The 21,169-nt window shown below is 40.8% G+C and overlaps 1 protein-coding gene across 2 annotated transcripts in view; it reads left to right on the top strand.

Annotated features, from left to right (window-relative positions):
• LOC145344092 (voltage-dependent calcium channel subunit alpha-2/delta-4-like) overlaps positions 1 to 21,169 on the top strand; it is a 429,967-nt gene that overhangs the window by 370,638 nt on the left and 38,160 nt on the right. For both annotated transcript variants that reach the window (XM_080190916.1, XM_080190917.1), the window contains 5 exons: positions 1,213 to 1,288; positions 4,077 to 4,129; positions 9,647 to 9,702; positions 13,632 to 13,652; positions 14,449 to 14,566. In XM_080190916.1, the coding sequence (XP_080047042.1) occupies positions 1,213 to 1,288; positions 4,077 to 4,129; positions 9,647 to 9,702; positions 13,632 to 13,652; positions 14,449 to 14,566 (324 nt within the window). The remainder of the gene's footprint in view (positions 1 to 1,212; positions 1,289 to 4,076; positions 4,130 to 9,646; positions 9,703 to 13,631; positions 13,653 to 14,448; positions 14,567 to 21,169) is intronic.

The following is a 21,169-nucleotide window of genomic DNA, read 5'->3' as shown; positions in this document are numbered from 1 at the left end:
ATCGAACCAACACATCTTTGGACTGTGGGAAAAAAATCAGAGCACCCGGAGGAAACCCATGCTGTCACAGGGACAACGTGCAAACTCCACACAGCCAGTCACTCAAGGCTGGAATTGAACCCAGGCCCCTGGTGCTGTGCGGTAGCAATGCTAACCACAGTGTCATTGTGCTACCAAACACCAGATGCCAACCCCAATTCTGTCAGCTGGGCACATAGTATCATGATCTTCTGGAATGCAGCCTATTAAGAGGCCACCTCCATGTTCATTGTCCAATTAAGGACAGAGTACAAGTTCCTGAGGTGAACCACTCAAACAGTGGGCCCAAAGCTGTGAACTGTCAGCAAATCTACCTTGGAAAGATGGACATTGCTGATGCATGTAGGGGAAGTGAAGGCATCTCAAGATGGAGGCACTCTGTAAATTTAAAAATAAAGAATGGCTACAGCTGTCAGGCAGTCATGTGGAGTGTTGGCTTCCCAAAGTGTTCCTAGCTCTGAGTGAACATGCTGAATCAATGCAGCAGTGGCTATTTGCCTTGCATCAGCAAATAGTCAGTGATGCCACTCTTTTAGGATATGGAGGACATGTAAATGCAAAGGAAGGCAAGGAATCAGCAAAAATAAAATAACTTAAAAAGTGCTGCTCACATGCTGTTAACATTTCTGGGGAAATTAGGAACTAATTGAGGGCAACAGAAATGCTTGTGGCCACAATTTTGACCCTCCAATCCCCACAGCTCCATATTGGTCGTATTGATGGAAGGCATTGATGGCTTCCTGGTCACAGGGGTGCAGCTGGAGGCAAGATCGGGAATAAAACTTGAAGACAGTATGTAATATCAGTTCCCCAAAGTGTTCCTGCCTCTGAGCGAACTTGCCAAAGGTGGATTCAGCGTGGCAGCAGCTACATACCTTGCAGCAGCAAGTGATCTCCAACCCCACCTCTGTAGGACTGGGCAGATTCCACCTATTAATTCTGGCTCTCTCTTCACAAACATTCCCGACCTGCTTAGTATTTCCAGCATTTTCTGTTTTCACTTCATTATCAGTATTCTGTCAGCAGTTCCACCAAGATAATTATCACAGTGGTCTTTTGCAAGTCTCCACCTATAACATTCCAGGTTTCTCTGCAAGCTTCAACAAAGTTAGCAACTATTTTTTGTTTGAACGATATGTTAATAAATAAGCCTGTTCTTACTTCTAATCTTAGGGTGAAACTTTATGATTACCAAGCTATGTGCAAAGAGCCCACTAATCACCACAGTGGATCACAACCCATGCTCAGTGTGAGTATCTATCCCACAATGACGTTGTGAAGCTCAATTTAAAACTCTTCACTGTGCTGCTGTATTCATGAGGTTTGTGTTGCTGTCTCTTATCTGTAGCCAATGAAATTGCAGCATCTGAACATGCAAAATTATCCCTTAGTTACCAAAATCACTTCCAATCCCCCTGCTTCTTCCATCAGAATTAGGGCAGCAATATAAACATCCACTCAGCCAACCATGAACAATTCTGTGTAACAAGCCTATTGGACTGTTTACTCTACGCTGCAAAGCAGATGTCTAATGTTGGTGGAAGAGTGATGGTACAGAATGACATCAAAAACAGGAGCAAAGATGATGGACAGTTCACTGCAGCAGAAATCTATGGTACCACAGGAGAATGAAATAAATGCAGCATCAGGAAATGCAACATTATCCTGCATCATTCAGAAAACTTACAATTCGTACAATCCACCTTGTTCAACCTGTAATGTTCAGATTGTGGTTGCTGTGGACCCCTGAATTGCTTCATAATCCAAAACATTATAAAGGCCAAGACACTTATATCAGATAAACAGTTTAATTCTTGCACTAGGTGATTGCTCTTTCCAAGAACTGACACAGACATGATGGGCCAAATGGCCACTTTCTGGGATATAACTACTTTATGATTATTTTTTCTACAACACAAAAGGAAACCATTTGACCCATCATGTCTGTGTTGGCCCAGTAAAGGAGCAATTCACTTAATGCAACAAATAAACTAATGATCTGCTTTAAGTGTAAAGGTCTTCCGACCATTTTGGATTACGAAGCAATTCAGGAGCCAGCATTATCTACACTCTGGTTGAACGAGGTGGAATGTATGAATTCTAGGTTTGCTGATTGATTCAGAATAATGCTGCATTATCACATAGAAACTTAAAACATTCTAACAGGGCAAGATAGGTTAGATTTAGAAAGAATTGTGGGGGAGTCCAGAACTAGGTGTCATAGTTTGAAGGTAAGGGGCAAATCTTTTAGAACTGAGGTGAGGAGAAATTTCTTCACCTAGAAGTTGCTGAATGTGTGGAATTCACTGTCACAGAGTGTAGTTGAGTCCAAAACATCTGATTTCAAGAACAAATTAGATACAGCTAATGGAGCTAAAGGGATCAAGGAATATGGGAGGAAGGGGGGATCAGGATATTGAATTTGATGGTCAGCCATAATCAAAATGAATGGCGGAGCAGGCTCAAAGGGCCAAATTTTTCTAATTTCTTTGTTTCTGTCTGTGATGGCTGCAATTTCCTATGCTGTATTCAGCTTCCTAAGAACCATAAGCCATCAAGCTCCTGAGCCTGTTACATCAATTAATATCATGGCTGAACTTTTATACCAACTCTATTTTCCAGCCCAAACCTCACATCCTTCGATTGCTTTCCTGACCAAAAAATCGATTAATCTTGATTTTGACTATACTCAATGGCTGAGCATCCACAACCCTCTGAGGCAAAGATTCACAAACCTCAGAAGAAATTTCTCCTTGTTTCAAACTTAAATGACCAAGCTCTTTTGCTGAGACAATACCTTGGGTTCTAGGCTCTCCAGCCAGGAGGAATGATCTCTAAGCCCCCTAAGAATTTTATACAATACAATAAAATCACCTCTCATTCTTCTAAATCCCTGTTCTACTCAATCTCTACTCATAGAACAGCCCTCTCAACCCAGGAATCAATCTAATGAAACTCTGTTTCATCCCTCTCTCAGGCAAGTATATCCTTCCTTCAATGAACAGGTCAAACCTATGCACAGTACTCCAGGTGTAACCTCACTAAAGCCCTATATAAATATAACAACATGTCCTTCCTGTTATCTTGCAATCTCCTGGTGGTGAAGACTAACACACCATTTGCCTTCCTATCTGATGCTCCAAATGCATGTTACCTTTCTGTACTAGAACACCCAATCCCTCTGACCCCAACACTGGTATTCTCTTACCTTTTACAAAATATTCTGCTTTTCCATTCTTCCTACCAAAGTAAATAACCTCACACTCCCCCACATTATACTCCATCTGCCACCTTTGTTCCCCAGCAATAAATCTCTTTGTGACTCTTTACACTGTCCTCACAATTTTCTTACCAAACTTTGTCAGCAAAGCTCAAATTCACAACCCTCTTGAGTGAAGAAATTTCTTCTTGCCTTAGTTCTAAATTTACCCTGAGACTATGACTACTAGTTCTAGGATCTCCAGCCAGGGAATATTTATTGTACTACCAATATATACACTGCAAATGGTTGATGAATTCCTCGTATGCACTTTATTGGGGAGATGTGCCAAGAGCAGTGTGGAGTAAAGGTCAGCACAAATTATTTGCACTCATCACAGATGACTTACAAAGTCCAAGACTGTAGACCATAGCCATCAATTGAAAACTGTTTTCTTGGATTAAATTAAATTTTACAGATCCACTCATTCCTGGCAGGCTTGTTGTGTTTTAAAGGTTTCTAAACGATTTATTCAAATAACATAGTATTCTGGCACTCCCAAGGGAAGAAATGAATCACATGTTGGAGAATTGGGAATTACAATGAGCATATTTTCTCTACTGGGAATGAAGAATTTACACTATTTCATTTTCATTCAGTTTTGAATAGTCCATACATAAAACAATTGAAGGACCCTTTTATTGGTATTGAGACTTTATAATTAACTAATTTCTGTTGGGATAATCTCCTAAATCCGCCCACTGTAGTGTTTTATCCAATGCAATTTTATGGACAGAGGAGTTTTTAGTAGCAGTCTAATTTATTTATTTTTTTTTAGCCTTTCTACATTTTTCTTGCTGCTCTGAAATGGTTCCTGAGCAACTTATTCATGTACGTACACATTTTTTTTAAAACTTGTTGTCTCTGCCTGTTTAAAACCATCAAACTTAACTTGCATAGGTATAAACAAAGCACTCTTTTCATAGAAAACTATTTGCTAAATATTTTTAAAAATTGTTTGCAAACTAATCAGGCACCAGCACAATAGTGTAAACTCCATTGAGGTTTGTTGCCATTGCGATGGCAGGAGAACAGCCAAATATGCCTTGCATCACTTGAAGTTGGCTGGCACTCAGTCTATGGTGAATTGCAGATTGCTTGGTATATTGACAGAGTACAATTGTTTTACGGCCCCTTTGTATTGCAAAACTGTGACTCAGTGCAGCACCAATAGACAAAGAGCTGCTCAGATAAAATCTTAACCTGTATATCTTTATTGCAACTGGCTATGGTAGATTAATATAAACAACAAGTGGAAGGTCACAATACTGACCAGAATTCATGGAGTGGCCAGGAAGAAAATGATGATTTGCACCAGTATTCTGCTTCTGAAGTAGGCTATGAAATTTTTCATTTTCCACTCTTACAGTGACTGAAAAATCATTTTACTTCAGCAACTTAAGATGGAGCTGCCATCAACAGTAGCAAAGTAATTTTATGGGATCATAAAATTTTTTTAATTGCAATGCTCCACTTCTTGAAAAAAAAGTTTGTATTGTTTCAGAAGCACTTGCCTCTAAACCTCAATCAGCCTTGATCCAGGTATGAGGGCAAGAGCTTTTTGCCTGAGAAAAACTGAGAATTGCTGCCATTGGTAGCAAATTGACACCAACCTCCAGTGGCTCTTGTAGAGACCAATAGGTAGACTGCTGTAGATGGAGAAAAATTCAGCAGAACATGGGTGCCACATGTTTCTTCTGGTTTATGCTTGGGTGCATTTAGTCCCTGTTATGACTGAGTATCATATTCATGGGCTTAATGCATGTTTCAAACAAGTACCCTGGACATTTGGACATAATTGTTTTCCAATTTAATGTTTAAGCAGGAACATAAGAACATAAGAAATAGGAACAGGAGTAGGCCATCTAGTCCTTCGAGCCTGCCCCACCATTCAACAAGATCATGGTTGATCTGAAGTGGATCAGTTCCACTTTCCTGCTCTCTCCCCATAACTCTTAATTCCCTTGTCTGTTAAAAACCTATCTACCCATGACTTAAATATATTTAGCGAGGTAGCCTCCACCACTTCAACAGGCAGAGAATTCCAGAGATTCACCACCCTTTGAGTGAAGAAGTTCCTCCTCAACTCCAATCTAAACTGCCCCCTCCTTATCTTGAGGCTGTGCCCTTTAGTCCTGCTGTCCTTTCTAAGCGGGAAGAATCTCTCTACCTCTACCCTATCCATCCCTTTCATTATCCTATATGTCTCTATAAGATCCCCCCTCATCCTTCTAAACTCCAACGAGTACAGACCCAGTCTATTTAGTCTCTCCTCATAGTCCAATCCCCTCATCCGGTATCAGCCTAGTGAACCTCCTCTGCACTCCCTCCAAGGCCAAAATATCCTTGCGCAAGTGCGGTGACCAAAACTGCACACAGTCCTCCAGCTGCGGCCTCACCAGTACCCTGTACAGCTGCAGCAAGACCTCCCTACTTTTATATTCAATGCCCCTCACTATAAAGGCCAGCATCCCATTCGCAGACACAACAGTTTGTGCCTGGAAATTGGTCTTCCATACTAATGTTTCATCCAAAAATCTGCACTACAAAGACCAATTCTTCTCCCAGCAGGTTTTGAAATTGTAGTAGATTACCAGATGAGCTGCTCACTGCTGATATTTTAATGGGAGGACCTGGCCTCTGGTTGCTGTGTGGTTCTTGTGAAACTTTTATTTGATACTGCAGCTATGTCAGTAGCAGGATGTTGGGGTAGTTGTTGCTACTGAAGGTCTCAATCACCTCCTGCCATCCCAAGACAGTGCCTTCAAGATCCATGATAGGGAAAGAATCTCCTTTCTGTGGCTCTACTTAATTATATAATCATCAAAATGTGTAATGTGTAATCCTCCCTCTTTCCAGGCAACATGAATCTCTGCTATCCAATTTATTACTCCTTGGCACTGTCAATTGTAAAACTATCTCCTGGCATAAATTAAGTTCACAGGAACATTCCAGAATATTGTGTTGCAGTTTCCAAAGTGTTCAACTAGGCTGATGCATCCCTCTTGAGATTAGGAAATTTCCAGAAGACACAAAAGTCGCTGTGTGGTTGATAATAAAGAGGATAATTGTGGACTTCAAAAAGATACCAATGGTTTGGTTGAGTGGGTGGAAAACTGGCAATTGGAATTCAATCTAGAAAATTGTGAGGTAATGAGTTTTGGAAGGGCAAACAAAACAAGGGCATACTCAATAAATGGGGGAATATTGAAAAGGTAGAGGAGGTGGAAAACCTTGAAGTGCATGTCCACGGCTCCATGAAGATGGCAGGACAAGTGGATAAGGTGCAAAGAAGGCACATGGAATGTTTTGTTTTACTTCATGAGGTACAGAATACAAAATCAGAGATGAAATGTTGGAACTGTATAAAATATTGGTTAGGCCACAGCTGGAAGTTTGTGCACAGTTCTGATCACCACATTGCAGGAAGGGCCTAATTGCTCTAGAGAGAGTACAAAAGAGATTTACAAGAATATTGCCAGTGTAGAAAATTGCAGATATGAAGAAAGATTAGGTGGACCTGGTAAAATAGAAGAGGCTGAGGTGTGACTTGATTGAGATGTATTGGATTATGAGGGATCCGGATAGTGTGTTCAGGGAATACTTGTTTTCCCTTGCCGGAGGGTCAATTACCAGGAGACGTAGATTTTAGGTGATTGGTAGAATGACTAAAGGGGATATTACAAAAATCTTTTTCACCCAGTGAGTAATAGGTGTCTGGAATTTGTTGCAAAATTTGAAGCAGAAACCCCCACCTCATCTAAAATGTATCTGGATCTGCAGCTGAAGTTCTGTAAACTGCAAAGCTTCAGATTGATGCTGGAAGATAGGATTAGAACAGGCAGCTAGTTTATTTGCAGACACGATGGGCTGAACGGCCTCCATCCATGGGTAATTTTTCTCTGGCTCTATGGTTAATGGTACAATGGGCACGTACATAATAAAAGTCATTGCTAGGATACTAAGCATTGACCTACATGATAGGATGAGTATGGTCACACAGCAGCTAGACATTAAGTGATTGGAACCCTTTATGGTTGTGGTTTATCTTTGAATTTACATGCAGCATCAACAAAATGAGATCTATGAAGTCAATGCCAAGCGGGATTTTGGGGAATGTATTTCCCTCCCTTTATGCTAGTGATCTAGCTTACACAACAGTGGATGACAACTGTAATACATTGGAAATGCTACTAGTTTCAGTCTGGAAGGAGCCCAACACAAAGAAGTTCATGGACATGGTCAACTTTACTGACACTGGCAATCCTGTCCTTACCCTATTCTAAGGCCAAGGCTGTGGTGCTGCCCGCAACAAGTGTTAGAATCATATAATGGAAGATGTATTTACAACATGGCAAAAACTTGGCATAATTTGTACATTTGGGATTTTTTAAGAAGATCTTAAATTCACTTTGGAACTGTCAACAAGCAGGTTTCTTCCAAGAAACCACTTAAGGAAGCACATAAGGAAGAACTAATTGATAATTTTGAACTTCAGTTGGCTGGAAAGATAAAACTGAAAAGGACACTTGCTTGAGAAAAAGATCTTAGGTTGTGAACCTGCTAGTTTTGAACTCAGTCTTGTTGGAGAATGAGCTGAGGAAAGAAAGCTCCCCTAACTGGCTCTCTCTCTCTCTGCTTTACCGAAATTTGTATGTGACTCTCTGCTTGTAGCCAGGGACCCTCATTTGAGTGTAGCTGGTTTACATTTGAGCCTGCAAAGTTGAGACCAGTTGGTGATAACTCTCCGACATCCACCAGAACCATCAGTCCACCTTCACACAAGGAACGCCAGGTCAACATTGCCAAGACTCTGCAAACTTTATCCTTTGTTTTGTAATGCCCATTTGCGAAAGCCCATCTCTGCAGAGTGACTCTATCTGTTTGTCTGCTTGCTAGGGGAATTCTTTAGGAAGAGATAAATGTACTTCCTGCTTACAACTCTGTGTTAATCAATACTTGCAACCTGTTAAATGAAATTTTATTTGTAATAAATAATCATTTTGAGTTTATTGAAAGAAACCTGGTTCAAGACGCTTGGAACCAGGAGAGAAGGTAAAATATTTGCCATTTTGGTGAGTAAATTGGACTTTCAAATTAATGGTATGAGCAGACAGGCTAGATAATACATGCACTTCTCCCATCCAGATCTTAACATAAGTTACTTAGTTCAGTGAGTATCTCTTTAATGAAAAAGAGAGGGTGCCCTCACCATCCGTCTCTAAGGGTGAGGTAAGGGAGTTGCTCCCTGTTGAGGGCCCTTGTCCTTCTCCTTCTCCCTCTGCCAGCAGGCTACCCATAGAATCATTGAATCCCTACAGTGCAGAAAAAGGCCATCTGGCCCATCGAGTCTACACCAACTCTCCCAAATAGCATCCCACCCAGGCCTTCCCTTCTGCCCTATCCCCATAACCATGGCAATTATCATGGCTAATCCCTCTAATCTTCACATCTTTGGACACTCAGGAGAAATTCATCATGGCCGATCTGCAGAACCTGCACAATTTTCACCTGTGGGAGGAAACATAAGCACCCAGAGGAAACCCACACAGTTACCCAAGGCTGGAATCAAACCTAGTTTCCTGGTGCTATGAGACAGTGGTGTTAACTCCTGTGCCAGCATGTTACCCCTCATCTTTTTCTATGTCAACTTTCTCATTCTTCCTGTCATTCTACAGACCTCTTGGAGTCAGAACCAATGCAACTTTAGTTAGCAGTGCAAATCTGCAAACACCCCCACTAACTCAAAAACAACCAGTAGCAATCAATTAGTAATTAACCTGAACTAACCCTTCAGTTGTATTGGTGGAATCTCCTTCCTGTTTCTGAATGCATGTTCAGCTATTCAAGATTAAGAGAGGGTGTTAGCTGGAGCATTCAGGTTGAAAACAGCAATTTTAGGGTCAAATTTTGTTACATGCTGATTGAATTAGCCATTTATCTAATCTGCATTCTTCTATCATGTTCTCCATGTGCCTGTGTTAGTGGCCTACCCAAAATATCTTCCTGTAAGGCTCAAGTAGAAAGGTGTTTGTATTGTACAAACACCATTTTGGACATGACACAACACCCATTGTGGTAAAAAATACAAGGACTCTAATTGTAACTGATAAGTACATTCTTTGACATCAAATACTGGGAAATTATCATTGACCAGCCCAACCACAGCCTTGTGTCATTTCTTATCAAGCTGATAACATATATTGATAATTGCATTGATTTTCATTACAGTGCCATGGAATTTGATTCTTGAGTAATGTTGTAGCATCCTGCTTCTGTTAGCTGTCTGTTGAATTAAAGATGTATGGCATATTTTCAGGGAGAATAATGTCTTTTTAAATGTTGCAGATTTTTGGTTGAATTCAACTTCTGTGGCTTGTGGAATATGGAAAATTTAGTGAATGGTAAGTGAAAGATTTCTTGTCAAACTATGATGAAACATGGGTCCCTTGGAAGCTGACACAGGAAAAATTATAACACAAAATAAGGAAGTAGAAACACATTAAACAAATATCCTGTGTCCACCAGAAATAACGTGTAACCAAGGGTCTAGTGACAATTAGAAACTTGATGTAATTAATATTAGTTTTTTTAAAAAATCATTGGAGAAATTAATGTGGACTTGATGGCCTACATGGTAGAGTTTTGTAAGCATTTGTTCTGGAGGCGAATGAGTTGGTTGTGATCGATGATTCAGGATCAATCCCTGTTGATTGGAAGTTAATAAATGTAGCACTGCTACTCAAAAAAGGAGGGAGAAAGAAAATGGGGAACTACAGGCCATTTAGCCTGACGTCAGTCATCGGGAAAATGCCGGAATCCATTTTTAAGGAAGTCATAACAGGACACTTAGAAAAATCACAATATAATTAGACATGGTCAACATGGTTTTATGAAAGGAAAATCCAGTTTAATAAATCTATTAGAGTATTTTGAGGATGTAACCAAGAGGATATATAAAAGGAATTAGTGGATGTAATATATTTACGTTTTCAAATGTCATTCAATGTGGTGCTTTGAAAGGTTGTTAAACAAGGCAAGGAATTGGGGTAATGTATCAAAATGGATAGAAGATTTGTTAAAGGACAGAAAAAAGAGAGCAGAAATAAATGGGCCATTTTCAGGCTGGCTGGCTATTATGAGTGGTATGCTACAACGATCAATGCTGAATCCTCAACTATTTACCATCAACATTAATGACTTCGCTGAAGGGACCAAGGTGCAATGTATCCATTTTTATTGGGTGGGAAAGTAAGCTTTGAAGAAAGCTGCATTTTGCCTTCCCAGTGGAGACAAGTTTGGATATGAGGAGGAGTTCCCAGAAAGTGGTGGGAAACCCGATCAGGAACACGCCTAAATTCAGTCCCACATCTGGGTGACTTTTTCAGTGGCAATTTGCCAGGGACAACAGCAGCCAGCAGATGTGGGCAGTCAATATCTTCAACTGACCATTATCCCATGCTGACAGAACTTTACTAGCTTCAGGCATGGCTCCCTCTGAGTCTGGAACTCTCAAACTGCATGGAGGTGGCCTCTCAGTGGCAGGTCAAAAGACCAACAGAGCCTCCCTTCAAATACAGAATGACAAAACCAGGCTGAAACAGGCTCATCATGACCACAATCATTCCTGTGGAAGGATTCCCCCTCCACAGTAATGTCCCTAGCACCTATGGGCTTTCTTTATTTAAACATATCAGCAGATAACTGAGGATGCCTCTGTTTTGAGCCCCCCTCATACTTTACCTCCCTCAACCAGAGTGTCCTCTGCTAATGGTTGATAGCCATCCAGTCTCATAGGACTGCCACTCACAATCCCAACTGCAGTCTTTAATTGTTTCAGCAAGTGCAAAGTGAGCCAATTATGAAGAGACCTTACATAAAGTGGTCTGGGGCTTGGGATCTGTATATGGTCCTAACATCCATAGAAGACATCTATGTGGTATTTAACAATAACATCAGTGGGAAAACTTGCATAGGTAGGTAGTAGCAGAAATGCTGTTTGCACTTGGTGAATCAACAGTCTGTACAGTGTCACTTTGAAGCAGCGTTACGCAAACCACTGCCCACCACCTCCTTCCTCTCTCCCCACCCCCCCCCCCCCCCCCCAGGAAGTCTTACTGCAAATGTATTGGTTTTGTTGATGGCCACACTAGGAGGACTATGCATGATTGGTCACTGTACCTAAGGAAGGATATGCCTTAGTGGTTGAATGAAGTTTCACAGGATTGATCCCTGGGATGAGAGAATCATCCTATTAGGGAGATTGAGTATAGTAGCTTTATATTCTCTGAAGTTTTGAAGAATGAGCTGTGATTTCATTGAAGTATATGGCTTGGGGATGAATTTTACCTGTCTCTGTCTGTGTTCCACCACTATTAAAATAGCAGTGGCGACAGAAGGGGTCCTAAAATTGGTCTCCTAAGGGCCTCAGTTGTCCCATAGGCAATTGAGCCAACAATGCTTTCCCTGTCGCCCCCACGACCATGGTGCTCAATTTTTCACTCCCTCACCTGTGAACTCATTCCTGGTGAAGTGGGCTGGGGTGGAGTAATGTAAAATTCCACTCCCTGAGAAGATTTAACAAGTTGACATTGAAACGGTATTTCCCCTGCTTGGAGGGTCTAGATAAAACATTTGGGCATAGTCAAAGGATAAGGGATTGGTCATTCAGGAGTAAGAAGGGAAGAACTTTATTCACTTAGTTTTTTGAATTTTAGCAATTCTCTACTCAGAGGGTTGTGGATTCTCTGTAATGAAGTGAATTCCAGGCTGAGAGGGATAGATTTTTGGATTCTAAGAAAATCACATGATGTAGGGACTATACAGGGACTTGAACTTGAGATTGAAGGTCAGCCATGATCATATTAAATAGCAAAGTAGGTTTGAAGGGTCATAGAACATAGAACACTACAGCACAAACAGGCCCTTCGGCCCACAAGTTGCGCCGATCACATCAACACCTACCAATCTATAGACCTATCTATAACCCCCAATCCCATTAAATCCCATATACTCATCCAGAAGTCTTTTAAAAGACCCCAGCGAGTTCGCCTCCACCAGCACTGACGGCAGCCGATTCCATTCACTCACCACCCTCTGAGTGAAAAACTTACCCCTAACATCACTTCTGTACTTGCCTCCCCGCACCTTCAATCTGTGTCCTCTCGTAGTGACCATTTCAACCCGGGGAAATAGCCTCTGAGAATCCACCCTATCTATTCCTCTCAACATTTTATAAACTTCTATCAGGTCGCCTCTCAACCTTCGTCTCTCCAGGGAAAAGAGTCCCAGCTCCCTCAACCTAACTTCATAAGGCATGCCTCCCAGTCCAGGCAACATCCTTGTAAATCTCCTCTGTACCCTTTCAATAGCTTCTACGTCCTTCCTATAGTGAGGCAACCAGAACTGCGCACAGTACTCCAAATGAGGCCTGACAAGGGTCTTATAAAGTTTCATATGGTCTACTCTTTTCTGTATTTCTTATGGTCTTTTTTATGTACTCTATATATTGTAAGCATTGTAAGTTACTCATTGGAGAGTCTGTTGTAATTTTAACATTTCTGATACTTGTGACTACAATGTCCAAAACTGCCTTTTATATACTGGCATAATGGTCTGTTTTGTCTCCTGGCATATCTCTTAAAATGCCAAGCCCTCTATAGGCATCCACCTATCAGCAAGCTTTTGTCAGACTGCTGGGCAAAGATCCATCAATTGGTAATGGAACACTTCAGGGAATAGTTGTTTAGCAGTACAGAACTTGAATGTTGTTGAAAAAAAGATTTTCTGAAAGTTTCTTTTTTTAGCAATACTTCTGGGAATTGTTATACAGGAGTTAGCATTCTAGAGCATTCCTCTGTTTTATCTGACGGAGGTTACATGGCAATAGATATTTTCACAATAAGAAAGGTTAAGTGACGAAATAGATTTTTATAAACTTCACACACAAAACAGGCAACCCAGGGTAAAACTGGAATAATCAGAATTTTGATATTCAATGTTATATATTTTGAATATTTATATGAAACAAACTGAAGCAAGGAATAAAATGGTCCAGAATTTACTTATAAATATTTAAGCACGTAAATAAGATCAATAAGATATTCTGTAAGACCCCAAGTTCCTGGGTGTGTCTTCCTTGTTCCTTCACAGAGTCCTTTCTCTGGCCTGTGACTGGCATTGTCATTTTAATCCTAATTTATGTTGTCTCTGTCTCTTTCACATATATTTTCTCCATGAATCATTACCCTCTACTTTATAACCCATCATCTGACTGTGATCATCATGTGATGTGCTGTCTTCCCTTGTTAACATGTTATGTGAACCTGCTCAGCCAAGACTGTCTTCCATTTTGGTAAGTCACTGCTCAACATCTACAAAGTCTTCCTCATCTATATTGTCGTACATCAAATCAAACTGTTTCCATTCACTGGAAATCAATCAGATTCTAGTTACCTTACATGTGCATAATGAGTTCTATAGTACATCCTCAGGAAGATAGACTAACCTTTGTTTATCAGTTCCTACTAATTTGTACTATTCTTTAAAATACTCTTAATTGTCTTAGGGATGATATGGGGGGGGAAGCGGGGTGGAATTCAACTCCCAAAGAGGGGGGGTGTCAGTGACGGATGTAAAGTAAACAAATTGAAGTCCCATTCCTGATCTCCACCCAGTACTAACCCTCCCACTTCTAGTTTTAATGGAGATGAGTTGGAGGGCAGGTGACCAATCCACTTTCAGGAAGCAAGTCAATCGATTAATCAAGAATTTAATTTTAAACTCACGGGGTTGGGATCCCACAGTCTTGGGAAATCCTGCAGGTGAAAGTAGACTGGAAGGACCAAGTCCATGAGATTGTGGGCCAAGCAAAGCAGGAGGATTTCATCCAGGCTCAACAAGCTTACCTTGTTACAGACCCAAGATCTCCAACCCCTCCCACTCTTCTCATCTCTGACTCTCATCCACCCCCCCCAAATCCCATCCATGCATCAACCATGTTCAACTCACCCCACCTCCCCAACATTGCATGATCTGAAAAAGTTGAAAGGCTGAATTTTTTGTTTTTCCCTTTTTGTTTAAAGACTGATTTGGTATAAATTCTGTCCTGAAAATGTCAGCTTCTTGTTTATGACTCTTAACTCCCACAGGTCACAAGCACCGGAAGGTGGAGCCCTATCAGCCTTGCAACACGGAGTACCCAGCATTTACATATGACAACACAATCAAAGAAGCAAATGGATTTGTTGAATGTGGAGACTGTCAGAAGTAAGGAAACTTGTTCATTACTTTATATATATATTTGCACTTGGATTGCAGTACCAGCAGATCATCTGTGGAGCCAGGAGGAGAGGATAGGAACAAAGAACTGTAACAGGACCAGAAGAGAAAACTTCACTCTCCCTGCCCAGTCCCAATGTCTGAAAATAAATCCATCATACCCCTGAACTTTTACAGAACTTTTACAGCAATTTGCCATTCCCACACACACTGTGAAGTTTTGATGTTACTGTCTTCATTGATAAGTCCCCACCAGTGACCCAGCCTGATTGACAGACTGGGCTTCCAGTCAGGTGTGGAGCCACTCAGTGGCCACTATAGCAGGTAAGTCTGCACAAAGAATGGTGGAGGAGCTCACCTGGAAAGGGGCAGGGGTATCTATTCTGGAGTAGGGGGTGTAGTTGACTGGGTGGTGAAGATGGGGGAATCAATTGGAAGAGAAGAGGAAATTGATCGGAGGGGGGGAGGAAGGGAGTCAATTGGATAGGGGAGAGTAGGAGCAAATTGATTGGGTGGGCAGCGAATACAGGTGTAGGATGTCTAAGTGCCTATTGGATCAAAGACCTGGGTGGTCGGAGAAGTTTAGAGGCCCCATTGTGGGATTGGAGGCCTCAGGGATAATGGCAATGGTAGGAGACAGGCCCAATCACAGAGGTTCTTCACACAGCACCTAGATCCAGGAGGTAAGTATGAAGGCTTCCACCTTGTCTCAATGAAACTGCCAGATTTTCTGGTACAGAGGAAACTACAAGTAAAGTTAAAAAACCTGTGATGCTCACAACCTCGTGATCATATTTAAGGTGGCAACCCACCTTGGATTGAATTGGTCACCTATTCCGGCTTCAGCTATTATGGGCAGCATGGTGGCACAGTGGTCAGCACTGCTGCCTCACAGAGCCAGGGACACAGGTTCGATTCCCAGCTGCATCACTGTCTTTGTGGAGTTTGCACATTCTTCCTGTGTCTGCGTGGGTTTCCTCCGAGTGCTCTGGTTTCCTCCCATGTGTCCGAAAGACGTGCTGGTTAGGTGCACTGGCCATGCTAAATTCTCCCTCAATGTACCCGAACAGGAGCCGGAGTGTGATGACTAGGTGATTTTCACAGTAATTTCATTGCAGTGTTAATGTAAGCCTACTTGTGATAATAATAAATAAACTTTAAAACTTTAATAGGTGGACTGGAGGCAAAATGAGTCAGGAAACAGATTCTTGGGACTTTAACACATCCAAACCTGTCCATTTTTGGTTAAAATTCAACCCAGCTTTGCTGTCAAAATATTGACTTGAAATGACGCATGCTGCCTGGTTTCTGCAGTTTACAGTCAAAAAATAGTTTTTTTTATTTTGTGATGTAAATTATTAACTTAATTCACTTTGTCTCATTTAATACATCCTCCCCTTCCTTCCAGAGATGAGGATGATTATGTATTTTAAGTTATTGCTGAATTAATTGCATTTGAAGTATTCTGGCAAAAATAGATTTTTTTTTACCTTTTCGCTCCCAGTTCCAGTTTTGTGTACGTTCCGGTCAAGGATGCAGGGTAATACTCTATTTGCAATTTGCTGAATCTTAATTTCAGAAGAAGTCCACCACTACACTAGTGTGACATTTCCAATCCTACACCAGCTATTCATGTGGTGTGGTCTCATACAAAACATGCACACTCAGAAAATCCTCATGCATGAAATAAAGTTTGCAGCTAATTTCACTTCTCTCCATAAATTTTAATCTTCAACTCACTTTCCCTTTTACAGAGAAAGTAGATCACCACTCAACACAGCACTTGGCAGTGGAAAGAAAATAACCTTACATTGACTCCCAATGAAGCAACATTTTGCTTTTAAAATTCTCATCCTTGTTTGAAATCCCTCCCCCTCCATTTCTGCAATTGCTTCCAATACAACCCTTTGAGGTATCTGAGCTTCTTTACTTCTGGTCCCTTGAGCTTTCTGGATTTTATTTACTCCCACCATTAGTGGCCTTACCTACAGGTCCTATGATCCAGTTGAGCCTCTCTGCCTTTCTAACTCTCTTTCCTTCTTTAAACCTATCTCTTGACTCAGCTTTTGATTATCTGATGTTATATCTCCTTATGTGGCTCTATGTCATGCTTTGCTTTATAAGAATCCTGTGAAATGTCTTGAAATGTTTTATTATGTTAAAGGCACTATATAAATGTAAGTTGATGATGAATGTACAGGAGGTGCCATTGTGGCTGTAGATAAGGATGTGGTTGTATATGTAAAGCAGGGAAGCTGATCCAGGTACTGCATTCAGCATCACTAAACACAGGCTGTTGGTTGTTTTTAACTTGCCTGATAGGAAGAAGAACAATGTACAAAAGGACAGGCAGATTGTACCTAGGTGACAGAAGCAAATTAATTAGCAGAAAGAATTGGTTTATTTTTTCAAAGGTAAACCTGCCCTGGACATGTATCCTCTCTGCAGTCTTCATTTAATATTAATTGATGCTCTCCAGTGCCTGTAACTAGAAACTGGAGGAGCCATAGCCTCTTTCTATTTCTGTCATTTGACTACTTTTGTCCTGATGGTTAATTTGTGGTTACCTGGTTTGCAGTGCCCCCTGTAGGAAAAGACTGTAAAGCACCAGTGTTTCACTCATCAATAATTGACAAATTACTGAGTAGGACTCAATTAAAACTGCACAAAGCTGTTTTGTATGTACTAATCTCTGGGAAAATTTCACATTCTTTGAATTCAGTGTAAGTGTGTTCTTATAAAAGCTGCCTCAAAAGCTGACATGTCCTAAATATTTTTCATATCTCACCCATTTCAATGCATTTTTCACCCTTCTGATCTTGTTAGGGTTGCCAATCCTCCAGGGTAGGTCTGAAGTCTTCAGAAACTGAAGATCAATCTCCAGGACACTGCTGTGTGCAACTCTGGGGAAAAAATCACCTGGACATTGAAAAATATTTTTGTCATTTTCTTTTAACGAGCCAGATGTAAACATACTGAAAACGAGAGGAAAAAAAGGCTGTTTGGCTGAAAGCCAAGCTTTGTCCTATTGGGTAAGTGGGTCTTTTTGTTTTCCAGTTGGAAGCCAGTACAAGGGTTGATTGTTGACTAATTAATGGCTGGAACATTAGGGTGATAAAACCTCCAGAAATACAGTTGGTAACCCTAGGTCTAGTGCATTATGGTACAGACAGAGAGTCAGAAAGGTTTACAGCGCAGAAAGCACCATTCAGGCAATTGTATCTGGCCGACACCTCGCTTCAGTAGTACAAAAGTAATACATTGTCTTTCTCTCTCTTGCCATATCACTACTCTATCTTCTCCTGCTCCAGATATTCATCTAATTTTCCCTTAAAAGATGCAATTGTCTTCACCTCAGCCACTCTCTGTGGAAAATTACACTACTGCCAAGGTCTAATGCCTCTGTGAAACAGAAATGCCTCACCCTTTCTCCTCTTTTCTTAATAATAATTTTAAATTGGTGACTCCTTGTCTCTGTCTACCCAGCAGAGAAAATGTTTCCTGTTTCACTCTATCAAAGCATCATTTACAAACCGCCACTGTGTGATTGATATTCTGTCCATACAGTGTTTGGACAGCTGGACTGCAGATACATTAAATTGCATCTGCTATTTGTTTTCCCATTCAACTAGAATGCCAATGCCCTCCTCACTGCTGTAAACAATCAACAAATTGCAAGATTGTGTTCCACATACTCAAGTCCAAATGATCTATGTACATAGAGGATAAAAATGGACCCAGCACCGATCTCTGGGGTATGGTATTTCCAACCCTCCTCCAAAAAAAGTCTGAACAACATCCTTTAACTTTAAGTAGATAGATTTTTGTTAGGCATGAAGTGAAGGTATCAATGCAGAAAAGGTGGGTGAAAGAACTTTGAAGTTATGATCTGATTGAGTGGTGGGGCATACGGAGGGGTTGAATAACCTAGTTATGTTCCAAATGTGCTGCGACAGTTCCTAATATATTCCAAAGTTATGCAGGCTAGGGGGAACCAAAGTTCAATTTCAGGTCTATTCTAATTTATCTGATGTAGGTCATAATAGCAGTATGAATGCTACAATTAATCTCACTGTCACTTAACTCAGGAGAAAATAGATGTCTGTGAGACTGCCTGAATGATTTCTGCCCAAGCTCAAATGGGCAGAAGTCTTTATGCTTTATCATAGAATCCCTACAGTGCAGAAAGAGGCCTTTCGGCCCATCGAGTCTGCATTGACCACAATCCCTCCCAGGCCCTACCCCCATATCCCTACACATTTACCTGCTAATCCCGCTAACCTACGCTTTTCAGGACGCTAAGCGGCAATTTTAGCATGGCCAATCAACCTAATCCGCATATCTTTGGACTGTGGGAGGAAACTGGAACACCCAAAGGAAACCGGAACACCCAGAGGAAACCCACACAGACACGAGGAGAATGTGCAAAATCCAAGCCAGGAATCGCACCCAGGCCCCTGGAGCTGTGAAACAGCAGTGCTAACCACTGTGCTAATGTGCCGCCCACAAATGCTTTATACTAAAAGAAATCCACACTTGTTGGAACCATAATCTATTGTGAATTAGTATATTCAGAACAGGAAGATACCGAGAGTGAAGAAGAAAATTAATCTTGGATAGGTACAGAACGAATAAGTTATTCTTACCCTTTATTGCCACAGTAGTCAATATGCATGGCCCAAAATCGGTTTGTCTACAAAAGCGAAAGACTACAGGAATGCTGAAAATGTAAAATTAAAACAGAAAATACTGGTAATACCCAGCAGGTCAAGCAGTATCTGTTCAGTTGTGACCTCAAGAAATCATTAACTTGAAACATTGGTTGAAATTTTCTAGCAACCCCTCCCCTACAACACACACACACACACACACACACACACACACACAATCCCTTGAAGAGTTTTCCCCCTTGCCATTGGCTGCCGGCAGGGTCTTCTGGTCCCACAAAAGTCAACGGCTCGCTCGCTTTGTTGCTGAGGAGCCAATGGCAGGGGCCCACTTTGGCAGGACTGGAAGATCCTGCTGGTTGGAGGGGCTGAAAAATCCTGTCCATTAACTCTGCTTCTCTCTTCACAGCTGTTGTGAAACCTGCTGAGTATTTTCAGCATTCTATTTTTAAAGTTATATTTCCAGATGAACCTTTCAGCCTGGGTATTGATTTCAGCCTGGTGTCAGCCAATTTCAGAGGTTGGCACCCTTATTTTTGAAGCAAAAGGCTGTGGGTTTGTTTTCTACTCCAGAGACTTGTGCTGGAACTCCATTACAGTACTGAAGAAGAGTTTCAATGTTGGTGATGCCATCTTCTGGATGAGACATGAAACTGACACCCTGCCTACTCTCTCAGACAAACATTAAAGACCTTATGACACTATGTCAAAGAGGAGCAAGGGTATTATTCCCCAGTGTCCAAACCAATATTTATCCCTCCATCACCAGAACAGATGATCTGGCCATTATTTCCTTGCTGTTTACAGGAGCTTGTGTGTCCATTGGCTGCCATGCTTCCAACAGTGCAACACATTAAAAGTACTTCATTGGCTGTAAAACACTTGGCATATCCTGAGGTTATAAAAGGCTTTATATAAATGCACATTTATGAGTGCATAAAGCACCTTGAATATGCATCATGACATACTTTAGAACACGACATTGGGAGAGTCTCACACTTATCCATACGGCTGTCTCTGAAAAATGCCAGAGTTTCTTGCTCAATGCCAGTTTGAATGATTTGTACTCGAAGTTTAATGCCAAATTTACTCCTGCATATGTTGCATTTAACATGAATGTTCAATCAAAATCACTTTACCGCAAAGCGTTTTTAATTAGAGGAAGCTTCAGCGATATCTAAGCATGATCTATTTTTGCAGCAGTTACATAAATCATGTTTTTTAAAGTAAAGAATATAGGTTACTGCAGCATTCCTAAAGTATTCTGGGATACCCCATCAGCTTCGAATCTTGACAGTGTTCAGCAGACGGTAACTCGATCAAAAGTGTTTTTTTAAATAATTTCTCTAAATTTAAAATTATATACTTTAAGAAAAAATATTCATACTACCTCTGTGTATCAATTCATCAATATTTGAGAGATTTTAATTACTGAATACTGCTCCAAAGATTTTTCTGATCATTTTCATTTTTTCATCATACTCTAGTACAGCTTTCTTATTGTGACCCAGATTCTTCACTTTGTCCTGGGGAAATTAAACATCTGAAGCAAACACATGAAGAATACCCACAGGGATGGGGAGTAAGCAAGAGATCATTTTTTCCAAGTTTATATTGCCAATCGTTTTGCAAAATCAAAATGAGATTATTGGGCACAGTAATTTTGTCCCAGTCCTATCATTATCCTAAGCCCTTGTTGAAAAAACCTTGAATCAAATATTAAAAGTTTAAGTCACACTTCCCAGGTTTTATTTCAAAAGTGTATTTTCCCCATTAATACGCTGCAGAAAATTTAAATTTACAATTAATTTTGCATTTCCCATCACAGAGATAGTAGACTATGAATTTTAAAAAGTCAGTGATAGTTTGTATTATTTGAAGTGGTTTTCTTCCAACAAAATTAAAATGGTAAGACTCCCAGAAA

The sequence above is a fragment of the Carcharhinus amblyrhynchos genome, chromosome 6 (assembly GCF_965287045.1).
Source record: "Carcharhinus amblyrhynchos chromosome 6, sCarAmb.v2.hapA, whole genome shotgun sequence".
NCBI classification, from domain to species: Eukaryota; Metazoa; Chordata; class Chondrichthyes; order Carcharhiniformes; family Carcharhinidae; genus Carcharhinus; species Carcharhinus amblyrhynchos.
The sequence above is the reverse complement of the archived record's forward strand: the minus strand, read 5'-3'. Positions and strand labels throughout refer to the sequence as shown.